General features: G+C 36.0%; 1 protein-coding gene across 1 annotated transcript in view; it reads right to left on the bottom strand.

Moving 5' to 3' along the window:
• MARCHF5 (membrane associated ring-CH-type finger 5) overlaps positions 1-17,640 on the bottom strand; it is a 56,278-nt gene that overhangs the window by 9,308 nt on the left and 29,330 nt on the right. Inside the window, exon 3 of the mRNA XM_037047355.1 lies at positions 892-1,022. Within this exon, the coding sequence (XP_036903250.1) occupies positions 892-1,022 (131 nt within the window). The remainder of the gene's footprint in view (positions 1-891; positions 1,023-17,640) is intronic.

The raw sequence follows: 17,640 nt of genomic DNA, 5'->3' as shown, positions 1-17,640 counted from the left end.
AAAGATCTCTAAAATTCACTGTGAAAAAGAGAGATGAAGCTCCAAAATACTTCTTTTGGGGAAAAAAAAATGTGTGTGTGTGTGTGAACACAATGAGTTGGCCAAAAAGTCCATTATGATTTTTTCATAAAACAAAAGACACATTTTTCCTTTTCACCAATAACTTTATTGGTTTGGATATTTTGAGTATGTTGGCTACCTCCTACACTAGTGGGTAGAAGCCAGGGGTGCTGCTAAACATCTTCCAATGCATGAGACAGCCCCTCAGGAAAGAATTATTTGGCCAAAACGCCAATAGTACCAAGAAACGTCACAAACCACTTTTGACATATCCATCAGTCATAGTCATAGCACCTTCTCCATGCACTGTACAAATATTTTGTGTTTCAGTTGCATTTTTACCTTCCTTGAAATAACAAAGCACAGTATGCTGAAAACATGTATTTTCTTCCATCTTCAATACAAAATGGCTGCACAAAAATTTTCCAATTTTGGTAAGTTTAAAAACACACACACACTGATGAGAGCTGCCACAATACAATCTACTAAAATTGTTCTGAGTGAAGTTAAAGACAACTAAGTGCTACTAGAGCCATTGTATTAAAAAAATGAACTTTTTGGGTAACTCAATATTAATTTTTTCTTGCATATGCACGAAGAAAGTTTGGAAGAATATATATGAAATTAATAGTGGCTACCTGGGGAGGTAAGGAGAACTTGGGCAAATAAAGAACAGGAGTAAGAAGACTTTTCACCAAGTAGCTTTTTACATATTATTTTTAGGTCATGAAAATGCTATTGTCCACAATAGATTTTAAAACTCCTAACAAAGTCTATTTCACAGATCTTCACATCAAAAGTAATGTAACTGAATAGAGTTAAATAGTGAACCTGCATCACTGTCACTGCTCCGTAAGTCACAGCTGTCCAATAGATAGAGCCAACCATTATTCCCGCTGCAGCAAATGGACAGGCTTTTGAGATCAGTCTATCTGCAAGATCCAAGACATATACAACTGGACCTATGAAACAAAGAAAATAAAGTTTCAACACAAGACAAATTTTAAAAAAATGACTTAATATTTTCCAAAGATGTAAAATATTTTAATGAGGTTGGTTGTTCTGATGTTTAGAAATACTGTTATAAATGTGATGGAACCCTAGATTTGAAGAGGTTTAAAATTTCTCAGGCATTTGCATGAATAGCTAAGTTTTACTTTCTAAATTAAAAAAAAAATTGCCTCCTTAAATATTTTTCTGAATCAGTAAACCTAAGATTAAAACCTCAAACACAGTTGCTTCTTATATAAGAAATAGTTCTCTTGCTTCTCTTAATCACATTGGCAACTACAGAATGAAATGGCCTTTTCAGCCTGTCCTTCCCAAACAGTTCCTAGTTATAATTAAATTCTCTAGTATTTGGTAAGAATATCGCTTGACATTACTCATTACTTCCTTAGAACAGTGTGTGAAAGTAACCAAGCCTATTTTCTTATAGTTACACAAAGTCAATCTATCTTATTTTGATTTTCAATATGCCATAATTAGTTGAGTATTATTCTCCAACAAGCTTCTTTTAATTATCATAATACCAGTTTTTATGGCATTCCAACAGCTGTGTGTGCCAATTATGTTTCTATTATTATGTACTTAACTGTGAAATTTCGCTATTACCTCCCTCTGGGATTTATTTGGAATAGCTACATTTGGAAGTATTCTATTAACTGACATTTAGCCCAATAATATAATTTAGCTACAGAATTTTCCAGAACAGTGGAAAGGCCCAAAGAACTGAATATCTAAGTTTAATCAAAAGTTTACAAAACCTTGATTTAATAATAACAATATTAGTTAAATACCAGCTACATACATCCTATTATTTGAGATACTTCCTTAGAAATGTACAAGTGTTTTTTACCTACCTTCTGGGGGCTTACAATCTATAGAAGGATACTATACACAAAAACTATTTCATTGTATAAAGAAATTAACATAGCAATATGATGATAAGATAAACATATAAGAGCAAGCATTCATCTACAGAACTTCTGATCAGTACTTCCCATGGTCATCGGAGCCAGTGATGTCACTAGTTTCTGTATACAGAGAGACCACGTTGTGAAGTGGAAAGAACATTTGGAGAGACATCAAACAACCTATGATTTAAATTTAGCATATTCACTTTGACAATATTTACTAGTGTCAAATTTCAACTTACATAACATTTAAAACTATGAGAAAGCATCTTTTGAGACCAAATAGATAAAGTACGCCTAGCTCAGGGTATACTGACTCTACATACTCTAACAACAGCACTTTTTAAATGTCTATATGATACTAGGTATTGTGCCACAGGCATTACACCCATCATTGTTTAATCTCATAAAGTAGGGTTTAATCCTCAAAATTCACACATTTGCTGGGTTACGTTTATAACCTCCTCAGAAGTCACAATAAGTCATTACAGTGAGTCACCAAAGATCCCTCAAATGTTGGTACTAACATTTAAGACAACACTTCAACTTTCATATTCTCTACTGATAATTCTTTAATCAGAAACTGAAGCCACACGAGAACCACAGACTCTATAGCACACGCACTTGCCTACCAGAACCCATCTGCTTGCCAAACTCACAGCTCCAGCAATTCTCTTATTTAGATGATTTCCTAACAAACATGATTATTTCTTCTATCTTAAAGAAACTCTTCACTTGATCCTTTCCCCCCCAACTGCTCCATTTCTTTGTTCCTTTTACAACAAATTCCTCAAAAGACTTACCTGTTTTCACTTTTGCTCTCATTCAGTTCTCTCTTGAACCTACTCCACAAAACTGCTCATTAAGGTCACTAACCTATGCACTGCTAAATCTAATACCAGCTTTCCTCTCATTTTAAGCCTATCAGCAACATCTGACACAGATTTCCCTTCTTCCTACTACATGGTTCTTCACTGCGTTGGCAGGATATCACCACCTCTCCATTTTCTTTCCACCTCACTAGCCACTAACTTTTCAGTCTCCTTTGCTGATTCCTCTTCTTGATCTCAGTGAGCCCACCTTGCCCAATTACACCTCACTATACTATTTGAGTACTTGGCTCTAGTTTTCTTTTTCCCAAAGCACTTAGCAGCTAACATATTCTAATTTAATTATTAATTCTCTTTCCACATACTAGAACAGGGGTTGGAAACTATGGCCCATTGGTCAAATCCAGCCAGCTGCCTGGTTTTTATTGGAGCATGACTATACACAAAGCCTAAAATCCCTTTTTTTTTTTTAACAGAAAAAAGTTTGCCGAGTCCTGAACTAGAACAAAAGCTCCAAAAAGGAAACCTTTAGGTCTTGCTTTTTCATTATTCTGTACTAAGCCCAAGTTACAAGACTATTTCCTACCCTGTCAGAATCAGAATTTACATAGAAAGAGGTATTTTTCCTCTATAAAACATGTAAAACATGCTTCCAATGTACCTTCTTCCCCTCCCCTTTTCAACATGGCACTTAGAACGATCTACTGATGGAGTAAAACAAGTTAATTCCTAAAAAAAATGATATAAACTAATTTGGACAAAAATATAATTCCTGAAAGTAATCCATCACTCCACTTTTCTCTATCATGATCATGGATAATCTAGAGATGTGTGAACTATCTTTCCTTTAAAGATCTCAGGAGGTTCTAACAAAATTAAATCACTGGGTGTGAATTTTTTTGTACAAACAAAATCAAATCCTCACTCTTCATTATGGATATTTTCTGCTCACCCTTTGGGTGATATAGAAAAGATATGCTGGATTAAATCACAACACTGGCTGAACTGTGGTCCCTAATTCTAGTGTTTTTGACAAAATTCTGTCTAGGCTTTTAAGTTTATTTGGTTTAAATTCTCAAAGCTCTTCCAGATAGACTAGTCCAAGATTAGTTTCATAATTAAAAGATTAACTGTCTAGTGTTATTCTTTCTAAACTATTAGAATAATAAAGCTGCCACCCAGAGGAAGGATTTCTGAGAACTAAAGATGATCCAGACCAGCTATTTGGTGAGTAAGAACAATCACTGAAGCCCCCTGGACGACTCCCTGAATTATACCCCTGCTGTCAGGAAGCTTACCGTGTGCTCGTATCCCATGGCTGGTGTCACAAAAAGAAAATAGTAACAGCCACTAGATTCTTCTTGTTAGATTATAGCACAAAGAATTATAGGAAGTGAGGTAAAGCAAGATTTGAGCCCTCAATTCTAATGGGAAGGAAGAAGTGTGAATAAATGCACCTTGCAAGTTAAATATGTCAGGGCATAAAAAGGGTTCAATATTTCAAACAGGCATTATTAAAATTTTAATGCCTCAGTGGGATTTGCCACTTATGTTTTTGATAGCATTGTATTTAAACAGTGGTTGACAATTTAAAGGAAATCTGTTGTGAATTCTTTTGCATAATAAAAAAGCTTTTGTGAAAAGAAAACTATACCCTAATATTTTGGGTAAATTTAAATCTTCACATTTCACATTTAAATGAAATCAAATAGTGAGCTGGGAACTACTGGGAAAACACCTAAGTCCATGTCTACTGAAAAAGAAGTAATTAGTTTTATCTGGAAGACACTGAAAATGTAGATTTGCTGTAGCTGTGACTTAAATTCAAGTGTAAATGTAAGAATGGTGTTAAAGGCATTACCTTGGAAGATAAGAAATTAATACAATGAAAGGCAGGCCATACCTAGCTTTCAACATCTGCTGGTAGTGCTTATACTACCTGGAATTCCTAGGGCCTTTCTCAGAGATAGAAAGGCATCCTAAAAAATACGGACCAATTCTTGAAAAATAATTTCCATGTTACGAGTGCTACAGTTTATAACACACAACATAATTTAATGAGCATCTTTAGGTATCTTAAGATAACCTAAGAAGATTATAGCTCCCATGAACCATAAGATTTCTGTTAAGGACCAATGGTTTAGAAAAGACAATTAACGAGCAAAGAGATTGCTTGCAGAAGCTATTCAAGTTTCCATGTTATGAGGCTTTTTTCTTTGCACTAAACTATTTTGCCCTAGGCCCAACTCAAATGCCAATTTGTTAAGTCAAAACATCAACTCTCCCTTCAGATTAAAAACCATCCAGAACTGCAAGATTTGGAGGCCACCAAGCGTCCAACAATATACTTTTAAACTTCTCTTCTTGCTCCAACTCTTCTTTTTCGCCCTGTTTCTGGAATGTACTCTCTCTATTTTAATTAAGTCTGTATGCAAACCCAACTACCCAATGAAAATGAATCTAACCTGGCGTAACTGCTCTACTCTACCCTGTTCAGGTCCCAAGAGGCTTCCTTTACACACTATCCCACAAAATGCACTTACCCCTTTGCTTGTGCATAATGTTAGTACCTTATGTTCTTGTTCAATGTTTGTTCAGTTGTCTCAATATCCTTTATGTCTGGCCATGTCAGCATCATCTTAGACTGAAAACTCCCAGGGGGCAAGGGCCTTGTCTGTTTAACTCGTTTTGTACAACGCCTAGGACAGAACCATGTACAGATAGGTGCTTAAAAAAATGCTTTTTGATGATGATTGGCATCACTCTCAGGGACTCTCTAAGCTCTCAGCACATGGTACTTGGCAGTACATTGGGGCAACTCTGGCCATTCCACAGGGCATTAAATACAGCTAGTTGCAGCCCCCTGGCAAGTATTTGACTCAATCAGCTAAAAAAATTTTTAAAGTATTAATTCTATGATACCAAGTCAACAAATGTAAATTTTATTGAGGACATGAAATAATATCACAACAACCAATTCAATGAAGAGTTCAAAATATACAGGAATCCTGATAGGACAGTAGTATAGAGTTTTAACTCTCTAGCACTCAACACTGTTTTTAAGAGGTCTAAGGACCTCAGGCAAGCTTATGTACATTTCATCTTTACTTATAGGTTTAGAGTTCACCATTATTATGGTGAACATTATTATGTTAGAACAAATATCCTGCTAACTCAGGCTATAAGTTACATTGCCTAATAAGTTAGTCATTATATGGAAAAAAGAGAAGAAAGGATATGTTCTTGGACAATTTTTTAGATAACCAAACCAGTAACTGACAAAAAAACTTCCCTTTCCAAAACCTCGAAGAATAAACAATGCAGAGTTTTAGAGTATCATTCCTCAAGGTGTATATACATAGCATATCACCACAAATGTAACTAAAGATCATCATAGTTCTTTATGATTACATAGTTTGTGCCAAGGGAAAACTTAAATTTATCCTAAGAATAGAATAGCCCATAGAATATTTGAGGGTTGTAAGGTCCACTACTAAGTACTTATTAAAAGCACCTACTGTACACATAACATTTGGCTGTGCATTAAAATAAAGGTAAATGAAATTGAACACACTAGCCTCTGCCTCCAGGGAGTCTATAACCTAGTTAGGGACAAACAATAAACACACATTGAACAACTGAAAATTTTAAAGGCAAAATTAACAAATGTATAGAAGTATAGTACAAACTATACAGATACATGTTAATGAAATTTTAATTAAAGAGTTTTAAAGTGACTGTATGTATTTACTAATTAATAGAAGTGATAGAAGTAATTAATTCACTTCTAATTAACAGAAGTGAATCTTAACCTACATTTGAAGTTGATCATCGAAAAGGGGGAATGCTAAAGGACCTTTTAACCAGCCAAAAGACTTTATTCAGCTCTGGCTGGTGTGGCTCTGTGGACTGATTGAGTGTCAGCCAGCCAAACAAAAGGTTGCTGGTTTGATTCCTGGTCAGGACACATGCCTGGGTTTTGGGCCAGGTCCCCATTTGGGGGCATGCAAGAGGCAACCAGTCAGTGTTTCTTACACACTGATGATTCTTTCCTGTCTTTCTCCCTCCCTCCCCTCTCTCTAAAAATAAATAAATAAAACCTTAAAAAACTTCATTTGAAAGGTACACACACACACACACATTTAAAGCTGGTATAGCAAGCAGTAAGGTGGAGGTTATTTGACAGAAATCTTGACCAGATCTTTAAAGAACATGATACAATAGGTAGGAAGTAAGTTCCTGCTGAGAGACATACTAAAATGAGAAAGATATCTAGGGAAAACCGATCTTATAATATATTATTTAAAGTCAGAATAAACTAGAATAGAATCCACAAGACTTTGTATCCAAAGCAAGCACAAATACAGACAAAGTAGTATCAATCTAAAAAAGTTTGATATAAGAATTAGGAAAGGATCAAGAAACATTACAACTTATTAGAGAAAAGACAATGCACTGTCTGCTTTTTGTAGAAAAACCATACCCAAGGTATTGATTTTTTGACTTTCAAAAAAGTCCAAAGTGTGATGAAAGAAACCCTACCATCAATTATCATTAATACATAAAGAGATGGCAATATTAATTATGAACATACATGTTTCTGTCCAGAAAGTATCCAACTATGTAACATGAAAAATAGATACATTTATTGAACAAGATTGAAGTTACAAGAAACATTGTATGCAGGACAATGATGCTTTAGTCCCCTTCAAAGTTGACACTTTGTGACCTCACACAGTTCTGATTACTTTCAGATGCCCTGTCATATTTTCCTGAATCCCATTGAGGGTCTGAAATCTCTGCCTTTTTAAAGGTGCTTTTACTTTGGTGAAAAGTCACAGGGCACCAAATCCAGGCTGTAGGGGGCTGAGTCACCTGGGTGATTTGATGTTTCGCCAAAGAACTTTGAACAAGATGTGATGCACGAGCAGGCACACTGTCATGATGAAGCTGCCGGTCACCATTTGCTCATAGCTGCGGCCTTCTGAATCATCAGAATGGTTTCCATGGAGGAATGTTCAAGCTTAACGCAAAATTCGATGCAGATTCTTTGCTCTACTTGCTTGGTCATTTTGAATGTGACAGCCACACAGTACACATGCTCACTCAAGTCATCACTGTTCATGTACGCGCATTCCAGTCCACTCTCCTTGGCTGCCAGGTTACATCGATATTGCACAAACCATTCTTGTTACATTAACAATGGCTGGACTTTTTCTGGACAGACCTTGTATGCCAAAAAATCATCAGACATTTTCTTTAAACATACCTACCATTTTCAAAGTTTCCATTATGAGAATTACTTTTACTAATAAACTTATTTTTTAGAGAACAAAGGGTTATCATAAAACTCAGGTAAGCATAACCCTGAAGAAAGTCAACTTGATATTAGTTTCATTTTCTTTTTCTCTTTTTTAAAAGATTTTATTTTTCCTTTTTTAGAGAGAGGGGAAGAGAAGGAGGGAGAGAGGGAGAGAACTATCACTGTGTGGTTGCCCCGCGAGGGCCCCCTACTGGAGACCTGGCCTGCAACCCAGGCATGTGCCCTGACTGGGAATGGAACTGGCAACCCTCTGGTTTGCAGCCCACACTCAATACACTGAGCTACACCAGCCAGGGCTCTCTCTTTTTATGAGAAGCTCATATTAGGTTCCTTAGAAGGACAAACAACGAGGTAAGAATTAGGTAGGGTCCACTGTGTGTATGCATGTGGAATCTATTAGACAAACTGCTCTCTCTGGGCCTGAATTTCTTCACCTGTTCAATGAAGATATCTGCCTCAGTTTTGGTGAAAATTAGCATAAAGCACATGAAGCTCTTAATACAGTATTTAGTGTTATGCAGTAACAATCAATGTCAACTATTCTTTCAAACATGGTAAACCAAGTTAAGCATAAAAGAACTGTAGGAGAGGAGTTAGAATCTAAGTGAGACATATATCTGAGGGAAAGTTTGTGGTATAAAGCTCTGGCATAAAAACAAACCTTTCAGGAAATTCTCATGTAAGTAATAAAGGATAGGTCCTTTTTGCTGAAAGGTCTGGGATAAGGAGAAGGAAAATTCATGGGGACAGAAAATCTGGGAATAAAGAGGGAGAAGAAAGACACCAGACTTACAGAATTTACATCTATAATTGGTAATTATTTAAAAAAAATTCTACAATTATGTTTTGTACCTACAATTCAGCTATCTGTATTTATACATAGTATGTACCCAGAAAGTCTTACACTGTCAAATATGCTTCTTAAAATTAATCTACTTTTAAATCTTAGTCAACAAGACCAGAAGTGACCCAGCAATAAACACAAGACTCCTTATTTGAAGGTATCCTAGTCATTTGCCTCATAAGAGGGTGTACATGAGGGCCAAAGAAGACCTAATGAAGTGTGTGACTACAAACTTCAATAGCAAAAGGGTATTCAAAGACTGAATTACTATGGATAGGAATGTGATTTTGAAATTTCTTTATTTTTATCACCCACAGAACTTAGATATAAAGTAAAAAAATAAATACTTCTGACAGCTCAGTGTAACTTGAAAACACTTTAATTCTTAAGGTTTTATTTGTTTTTAAGTAGTAAAATAAGCCAACAACACACTTTATGAAAGCACTGAGAAAAGTAACAGGATGAATTCCTATAAGTGAGGGTCATGTGATTAGAGGAAAACAATGTAGCCTATTCTTAGTAATTGATAGGGTAGAACATATTAAAAATATAAAATTCTCATAAAAATTTCATGAAGTCATGAAAAAGTGTTGAAGTTTGGAAAAAGTATTTTTAATCCTTTTCTAATCTACAACATTCTTACTTGCTTTATAACAATTTGGCTACCTCATTCACAAAGAAATGTAATCGAAAACACGAGATATCTTTCCTTACCTCAGAGATTGGCTAAAATTTTAGTTTGTTAACACATTCTCTTGACAAAGTTGCAACAAACAGGCGCACTCATCCATTGCAGACAGCTATACAAAGGGTATAGTATCTATTAAGGCAAATCTGGCAATATCTAGCACAAGCACATGTGCAATTCACCGTTTGACACAGAAACCCCTTCTCTGTTCATTTGTGCATAAATATTCTAAGCTAATAAATGCAGAAAGACTGAAGGAATTACAATGTATTTCTTCTATACTACTTAATAAAATAATAGACTAGAGGCAATGAATGAAAATTATTAATTTCTGCTAAAACCAGTAAAAGGAAGCTAATAAGGAACTTTAATGGATGCTCCAAGCTGATGATACTTGTATCCACTGGTCATTCTTATCATGAAAAGAAAAACAACTACACCTTCCCCCCAATTTTATTGATAGTGACATATAATATTTAAGGTATACAATGTAATGACTTGATATACACATATGAGAAATGATTACCACAATAAGGTTAGTTAATACTTCAATCTTCACACTTCTACCACCTTTTGGCAATAACACTTAAAATTAAGTCTTGTAACTTACAGGGATAAAATACAATACTGTTAATTATAGTCACTGTACTGTGTATTAGATTCCCAGAGCTATCTATCTTCTATTGATTGACTGACTGATTTGAGAGAGAGACAAAGGTATTTGTTGTTCCACTTACTGATGTATTTATTGGTTGATGCTTGTATGTGTCCTGACTAGGGATTGAACTCACGACCTTGGCATATCGGGAGAGCACTCTAACTGAGCTACCCAGCCAGGGGAGAACTCTTTTAGATGTAAGTCTGTAACCTTTGACCAATGTCTCCTAATATCCCTCACTCCCTGGCAATCACCATTCTACTATGTCTATGAGTTTGGCTATTTTAGATTCTACAAAGTGAGAACATAAAGTATTTGTCTTTCGCTGTGACTCAGCATAATATCCTTAAGATCCACCCATGCTGCCCTGGCTGGTGTGGCTCGATGGATTGAATGCTGGCCTGTGAACCAAAGGGCTGCTGGTTCGACTCCCAGTCAGGGCACATGCCTGGGTTGCAGACTGGGTCCACAGTAGAGGATGTGTGAGAGGCAACCATACACTGATATTCCCTTCTCTTTCTCCTTCCCTCCCCCTCTAAAAATAAATAAGTAATATTTTAAAAAAAATCTAACCATGTTGGATCCTGCAAAAGGCAGGATTTCCTTATTTTTTAAAGAAGTATTTAATAGTATAATTAATTTTCCACTGTGTGTGTGTCACATTTTGTTTACCCATTCATCTATCAGTGGACACTCAGGTTGTTTTCCTGTCTTGGCTATTGTGAATGACGCTGTAGTGAACATGGAGGTGCAGGTATGTCTTTGAGATCGTGATTTCATTTTGGGGGGGACTATCTACCTAGAAGTGGGATTGTTGGACCATACAATAGTTCTATTTTTAATTTTTTGAGGACTCTCCATACTACTTTCCATAGTGGTCATACTGATTTATGTACCCCCAAAATATTGCCTACGCCTTTTTTCTACAGCCTCGCCAACACTTATTCTTTCATCTTGTTACAGCCACTCTAACAGGTGATAGGTGGTATCTCATTGTGGTTTTGACCTCATTTTCCTGATGATTAGTGATGTTGAGCGTCTTTCCATGCATTAGTCGACCATTTGTATGTATTCTTCGGGGGAAAAAAAACTGTTCAAGTCCTTTGTCCATTTTTAGTTTTTGTTTTTTTTGCTATTGCATTATATGAGTTCCTTAGAAGGTATGCAAATATATTTTTATTCCATAAGCTGCTACTTTTTTCATTTTGCTGATTGTTTCTTTTGCTGTGTAGAAGTGTTTCAGTTTAATGCAGTCCCACTTGTTTATTTTTGCTTTCCTTGGCTGTGTTTTTGGTGTATATCCAAATACTTACTTCCAACACCAATGTCGAGGAGCTTTTCCGTATGTTTTTTTTCCTAGAGGTTTTACAGTTTCAGATCTTAAAAAAATGTTTAATAGAACACTGCTTTTTAAAAAAATATATTTTATTGATTATGCTATTATCCCATTTTTTCTCCCCTTTATTTTGCTCTGCCCAACACCTTCCCTCCCACCAGCATCCCCCCTCCAACCTTAGTTCATGTCCATAGGTTGTACATGTAAGTTCTTTGGCTTACTATTTCCCATGCTATTTTTAACCTTCCCTGTCTATTTTGTACCTACTATTTACGCTTCTTTTTCCCTGTACCTTCCCCCCTTCTCTCCCTTCCTCCTCCCCATTGATAACCCTCCACTAATAACGCTCTCTATTTCTGTGAATCTGTTCCTGTTCTATTGTTTGCTTAGTTTGTTTTTGTTTTTAGGTTCAGTTGTTGATAGTTGTGAGATTGCTGTAATTTTACTGTTCATATTTTTTATCATTTTCTTTTTCTTAGGTAAGTCCCTTTAACATTTCATATAATAAGGGCTTGCTGATGGTATAACTTTAATTATACCTTATCTGGTTAGCACTTTATAAGCCCTTCCATTCTAAATGACAGCTTTGCTGGATGGAATAATCCTGGAATAATAAGTCTATGCCTTCCATGACTTGGAATACTTCTTTCCAGCCACTTCTTGCCAGGAAGCTTTCTTTTGGGTAATCAGCTTATTGTCTTATGAAAACTCCTTTGTAGATCACTGCCTCCTTTTGCTGCTTTTGAGATTCTCTCCTTATCTTTAATTTGGGTAATGGAATTATGACATGCCTTGGTATGTGCTTCCTTGGGTCCAACTTCTTTGGGATTCTATGAAATTCCCGAATTTTCTGGAAGTCTACTTCCTTTGCCATATTGGGAAAGTTCATTATTTGTTCAAATAAGTTTTCCATTTCTTGCCCTTCCTCTTCTTCTGGCACTCCTATGATTTGGATGTTGGAACATTAAAGTTGTCTCGGAGGTTCCTAAGCCTCTCCTCATTTTTTTGAATTCTTGTTTCTTCATTCTGTTCTGGTTTAAAGTTTCTTCCTTCTGCTCCAAATTGTTGATTTGAGTCCTGGTTTCCTTCCCATCACTGTTGGTTCCATGTATGTTTTCCTTTATTTCACTTTTCATAGCCTTCATTTTTTCCTCTATTTTGTGACCATACTCAACCATTTCTGTGAGCAACCTGATAACCAGTGTTTTGAACCTTGCATCTGATAGGCTAACTATCTCTTTGTGGCTTAGTTCTACTTTTGGAGGTTTGATCTATTCATTTGGGCCTTACTTTTTTGTCTTGGTGTGCCTGTTATGCAGCAAGGGGCGGAGCCTTAGGTATCCACCAGGGTGGGGCATCCCACGTGGTGGTGCTGTGGCACTGTAGGTGTGGGAGGGGTTGGAGAGGGAACAGTGCCACTTGCTTGGCTCTTGGCTGGCTTTCAGATACTCCCCCCACTACCCACAAGCAAACTGGGCCCTTCTGGAGCTGATTCCTGTGGTGGGGTGGGGTGGGGTGGGTTTGTGGATGTTCTAGGACTCTGTGGGTCTCTCCAATGAACCCTCCTGTGAGGCAGGGAATTTCTCTTGTCGTCTCAGCCCTCACAGATTTTTACAGTCAGAGGTTTTGAGGCTTTATTGCCCTGCACTAGAACCCTGGGTTGTATGGTCTGTCTTGCTTCCCTGTTATTCCTCCTGGTTTATACACACACAAACGTGGGACTGCCAGGTCTGCTAGCTTCTGCCTCACTGAGAGCCCTTCCTCCTTGGCTGTTCATCTCTGCCCTTCCTACCTGTCTGGATGAATGTCTCTTCTTTAACTCCTTGGTTGTTGGACTTCCACACAGTTCAATTTTTTGGCAGTTTTGGTTATTTTTTGTTTCTGAGTTTGTTGTTTTTCTTCTTTTGGTTGTGCAAGGAAGCAAAGTGTATCTACCTATACCTCCATCCTGGCTGGAAGTTACAGTTTCAGGTCTTAAATTTAAGTCTTTAACCCATTTTTTCCTAAGCATTATAAGATAGGAGTCCAATTTCATTCTTTCGCATGTGAATATCCAGTTTACCCAATACCAGTTTTTTAAAAAATATTTTATTTTACTTATTTTTAGATGGACAAGAAGGGAGGAAGAGAAGGAGAGACACATCACTGTGTAGTCACCTTTCACACACACACCTCACTGGGGACCTTGCTTGCAACCCAGGCATGTGCCCTAGACTGAGAATTGAACCAGTGACCCCTTGATTTGCAGGCCGGTATTCAATCCACTGAGCCACATCAGCCAGGGCCCAATACCATTTACTGAAGACACTATTTTTTCTTCACTGGGTATTCTTGGCTCCACTATAAAATACTAGTTGAATATATATATATATATATATATATATATATATATACACACACACACACACACACACACACACACACTCTGGGCTCTTTATACTGCTCCACTGGCCTATGTATTAGTATGGCTGGTACCATATTGCTTTGATTACTAGAGTTTTGTAAATACAACTTTATAGTTTGAAATTAGAAAATGTTATGCCTCCAGCTTGTTCTTTCTCAAGATTGCTTGAGCTACTAGAAGTCTTTTGTAGTTCCATGTAAATTTTAGGATTATTGTTTCTGCTTCTGTGAAAAAAGCCATTGGAATTTTGACAGAGCTTGCATTGAATCTATAAATGGCTTTGGACAGAATAAACATTTTAGTAATATTAATTTTTCCAACCCACAAGCATAGGATATCTTTCTATTTTTGTCTTTCATTTCTTGCACGAATGTCTTGTAATTCTTAGTTTTATTTCTAAACATTTTATTATTTTTGATATTGTAAATGAGCTGGTTTTATTTCTTTTTCAGATAGTATATTTCTTTTTCATATACAACTGATTTTTGTATGTTGATTTTGTATCCTGCAACTTTACTAAGTTTATTAGTTCTAGCAGGGTTTTTTTTTGATGTAGCTTTAGGATTTTCTACATATAAAATATCATCTGCAAACACAGTTTTACTTCTTTTTTTCTGACTTGGAAGTTTTACATCTTTTTCTTACCTAACTGCTCTGGCTAGGACTTCTAGTATTATGTGCTGAATAGGACTGGTGAAAATGGATGCTCTTGTCTTGATCTTTGTGGGGAAGCTTTTGACCTTTCACTGCTGAGTATGAAGTCAGTCATGGGTTTGTCATATACGGCCATTATGTTGAAGTGTTCCTTTTATATCCAATTTTTTGCTTTTTCTGTATTTATTAAGATGAGCATGTGGCTTTCACTTTCCATTCTATCAATGTGATATATCACATTGACTGATTTGCAGGTGTTAAACATCCTTCCATCCTGGGGATAAATTGCCCTTGGCCATGATGTATGATCCTTTTAATGTGCTGTTGAATTTGGTTTGCTAGTATTTTGATGAGAATTTGCAATCTATATGCACCAGGGACATTAGCTTATAGTTTTCATGTAATGTTCTTATCTGGCTTTGGTAACAGGGTAATGCTGAATCTCTTCTCTTCAATTTTTTGAAGAGTTTGAGAAGGATTTGTTATTTATTCTTCCTTAAAAGTTTGGTAGAATTCATCAGTGAAACCGTGTGGTCCAAGGCTTTTCATTGTTGGGCAGTTTATGAGCTCCCTACTTGTTATTGGTCTGTTCACATGATTTTGTCCTGGTAGGTTGTATGTTTCCAGAAATTCATCCTTTACTTCTAGGTTATTCATTTTGCTGGCATATAATTATTCATAAATGTCTCTTCTGATCCTTTGTATTTCTGAGGTGTCAGTTGTAATATCTCCTCTCTGAATGATAAGTATACATTATATGGTTCATGTTATGATGTAATAAGAAGTATGCAGAACCATTTATTAAATACCTTGCAAAAACAAAACAAAAACAAAAAACCCATTCATAACCTCATCAATGAGATCTGAACAACAGTTTATAAGATGTGCTAGAGATAGAGCAACTTATTACCTTAGTATGCTTGCAATGTGAGTAATAATAAAATCCAGAAAATTGGATATTCTATGATGATCTTTCTTTTCAATCAAAGAATTACAAGGATAAAAACTAAAATACTGGGTTTTCTCTACAAGTCATATCAGGTCTCGGTTCCATACAAATTGGATATGGAGACCCTTAGAAGGGTAAGCTAGGAAAAAAAAATCCATATGATAATAAAGTGAGGTAGCAAAGAAAACAGTTATTATCAAGAAGAAAAGAATGATAAGGAGGATGGTTTCTTCTAAGAATTTGTAACCACAGTCAACTAGCATGCAGATTTCAGGTTAGAAATCTGTCTGTACTATGGGACAAAGCCCAGAGATGAAAGCAATTCCAGACTGGTCACATCTTTGGCAAATCCTTTACTGTCAGAATATCCACAGAATATAAATATGAACATGATTCCCACATTAACGGAAAATAAAGCACTATAAGCAAGAGGCAAAAGAAAAACAACAAATTTAGGCTATTAAAGACTTTAAATACCTATTACCAATCTGATCATAAAAACTATGGAACAGAATACAAGATAATTTATAAATAAACAAGCATGAGAGTATGAAAAATGACCAAGCATATTTAAAAAAACAGAGAACCTAAAGAAAAACAAAAAACAAAAGAACACCCCTTGAACTGCAGATTGACATCACTGAAGAGTGAATGAGAACTGGGTTAACAGTTAAGGAGAAATTATAATGCTATAGTACAGAGAGTCCAAATGATGAAAAAACACAAAAGTGAAGCGACATGAAAGATAAAATGAAAATGTTTAACATAATTCTAGTCACAGTTACAGAAGATAAGAACTGAATGGGGGAGAAGTAATATCTAAGGAGATAAAAGCTATGAGCTTTCAAGGACAGATACTTAAACAGAAAAATAAAGTAAAAAACTTAAAAAAGCAGGACAAACAGGATGCACAAAATTTGACAGTAAAAATCCAACTATATCAATATCACAATGAATGTAAAAAAAAGAAGAGCTAAAAATAAAAGGATGAGAAAAACTGAACAGGGAAAAATAATTTTATAGTGGAGAAGTATGAGAAACACTACCTTAATCAGGTGATCAAGGGGAGTACCACCAGTGATAAGTAACTCACCCTTGATGTGATATGAAAACCATACTTCACACTTTCACCTCTTGCTCCCCCCCAAACTCTTGACCCTGAAATAATGGGAAGAACATCAGACAAATCCCAACTGAGCAATATTCTACAAAACATCTGACCTGTATTCTTCAAAAAAGTCTCAAGGTCATTAAAAACAAGGAAAGTCTGAGAAACTATTATAGCCAAGAGGAGCTATTGATAAGTATCCTGGAACAGAATAAAGACATAAGGCAAAAAGTTTTAAAATCTGAATAATGTATAAATTTTATTTAATGATAACTATCAATAGTTGTTCATTAATTATAACAAATGTATCATGCTAATATGTTTTTTTAAATATATTTTATTGATTATACCATTACAGTTGTTCTATTCCCCTCCTTCAATCCCCTCCACCCACACCCTCCCTCCCCCACCATTCTCCCCCCCTTAGTTTATAACCACGTGTCTCAAGTTCTTTGGATTCTATATTTCTCCCACTATTCTCGCCCTACCCCTATCTATTTTCTGCCTACCATCTATGCTATTTTCTGTGCCTTCTCCCCTCTTCTCCCCCTCCCACCCCCCTGTTTCTAACCCTCCATGTGTTCTTCATTTCTATAGTTCCACTCCTGATCTAGCTGTCTTCTTGGTTTGCTTTTGTTTTAGGTGTGGTTCTTAATAACTGTGTGTTTGCTGTCCTTTCACTGTTAATATTTTTCATCTTCTTTTTCTTATATAAGTCCCTTTAGCATTTCATATAATAAGGGCTTGGTGATGATGAACTCCTTGAACTTGACCTTATCTGAGAAGCACTTTATCTGTCCTTCCATTCTAAATGAAAGTTTTGCTGGATAAAGCAATCTTGGCTGTAGGTCTTTGGATTTCATGACTTGG

The sequence above is a fragment of the Sturnira hondurensis genome, unplaced genomic scaffold, assembly GCF_014824575.4.
Source record: "Sturnira hondurensis isolate 20B ecotype Veracruz unplaced genomic scaffold, ASM1482457v3 Scaffold0005563, whole genome shotgun sequence".
NCBI classification, from domain to species: domain Eukaryota; kingdom Metazoa; phylum Chordata; class Mammalia; order Chiroptera; family Phyllostomidae; genus Sturnira; species Sturnira hondurensis.
Note: the sequence above shows the minus strand (reverse complement) of the source record. Positions and strands in the feature narration are given on the sequence as shown.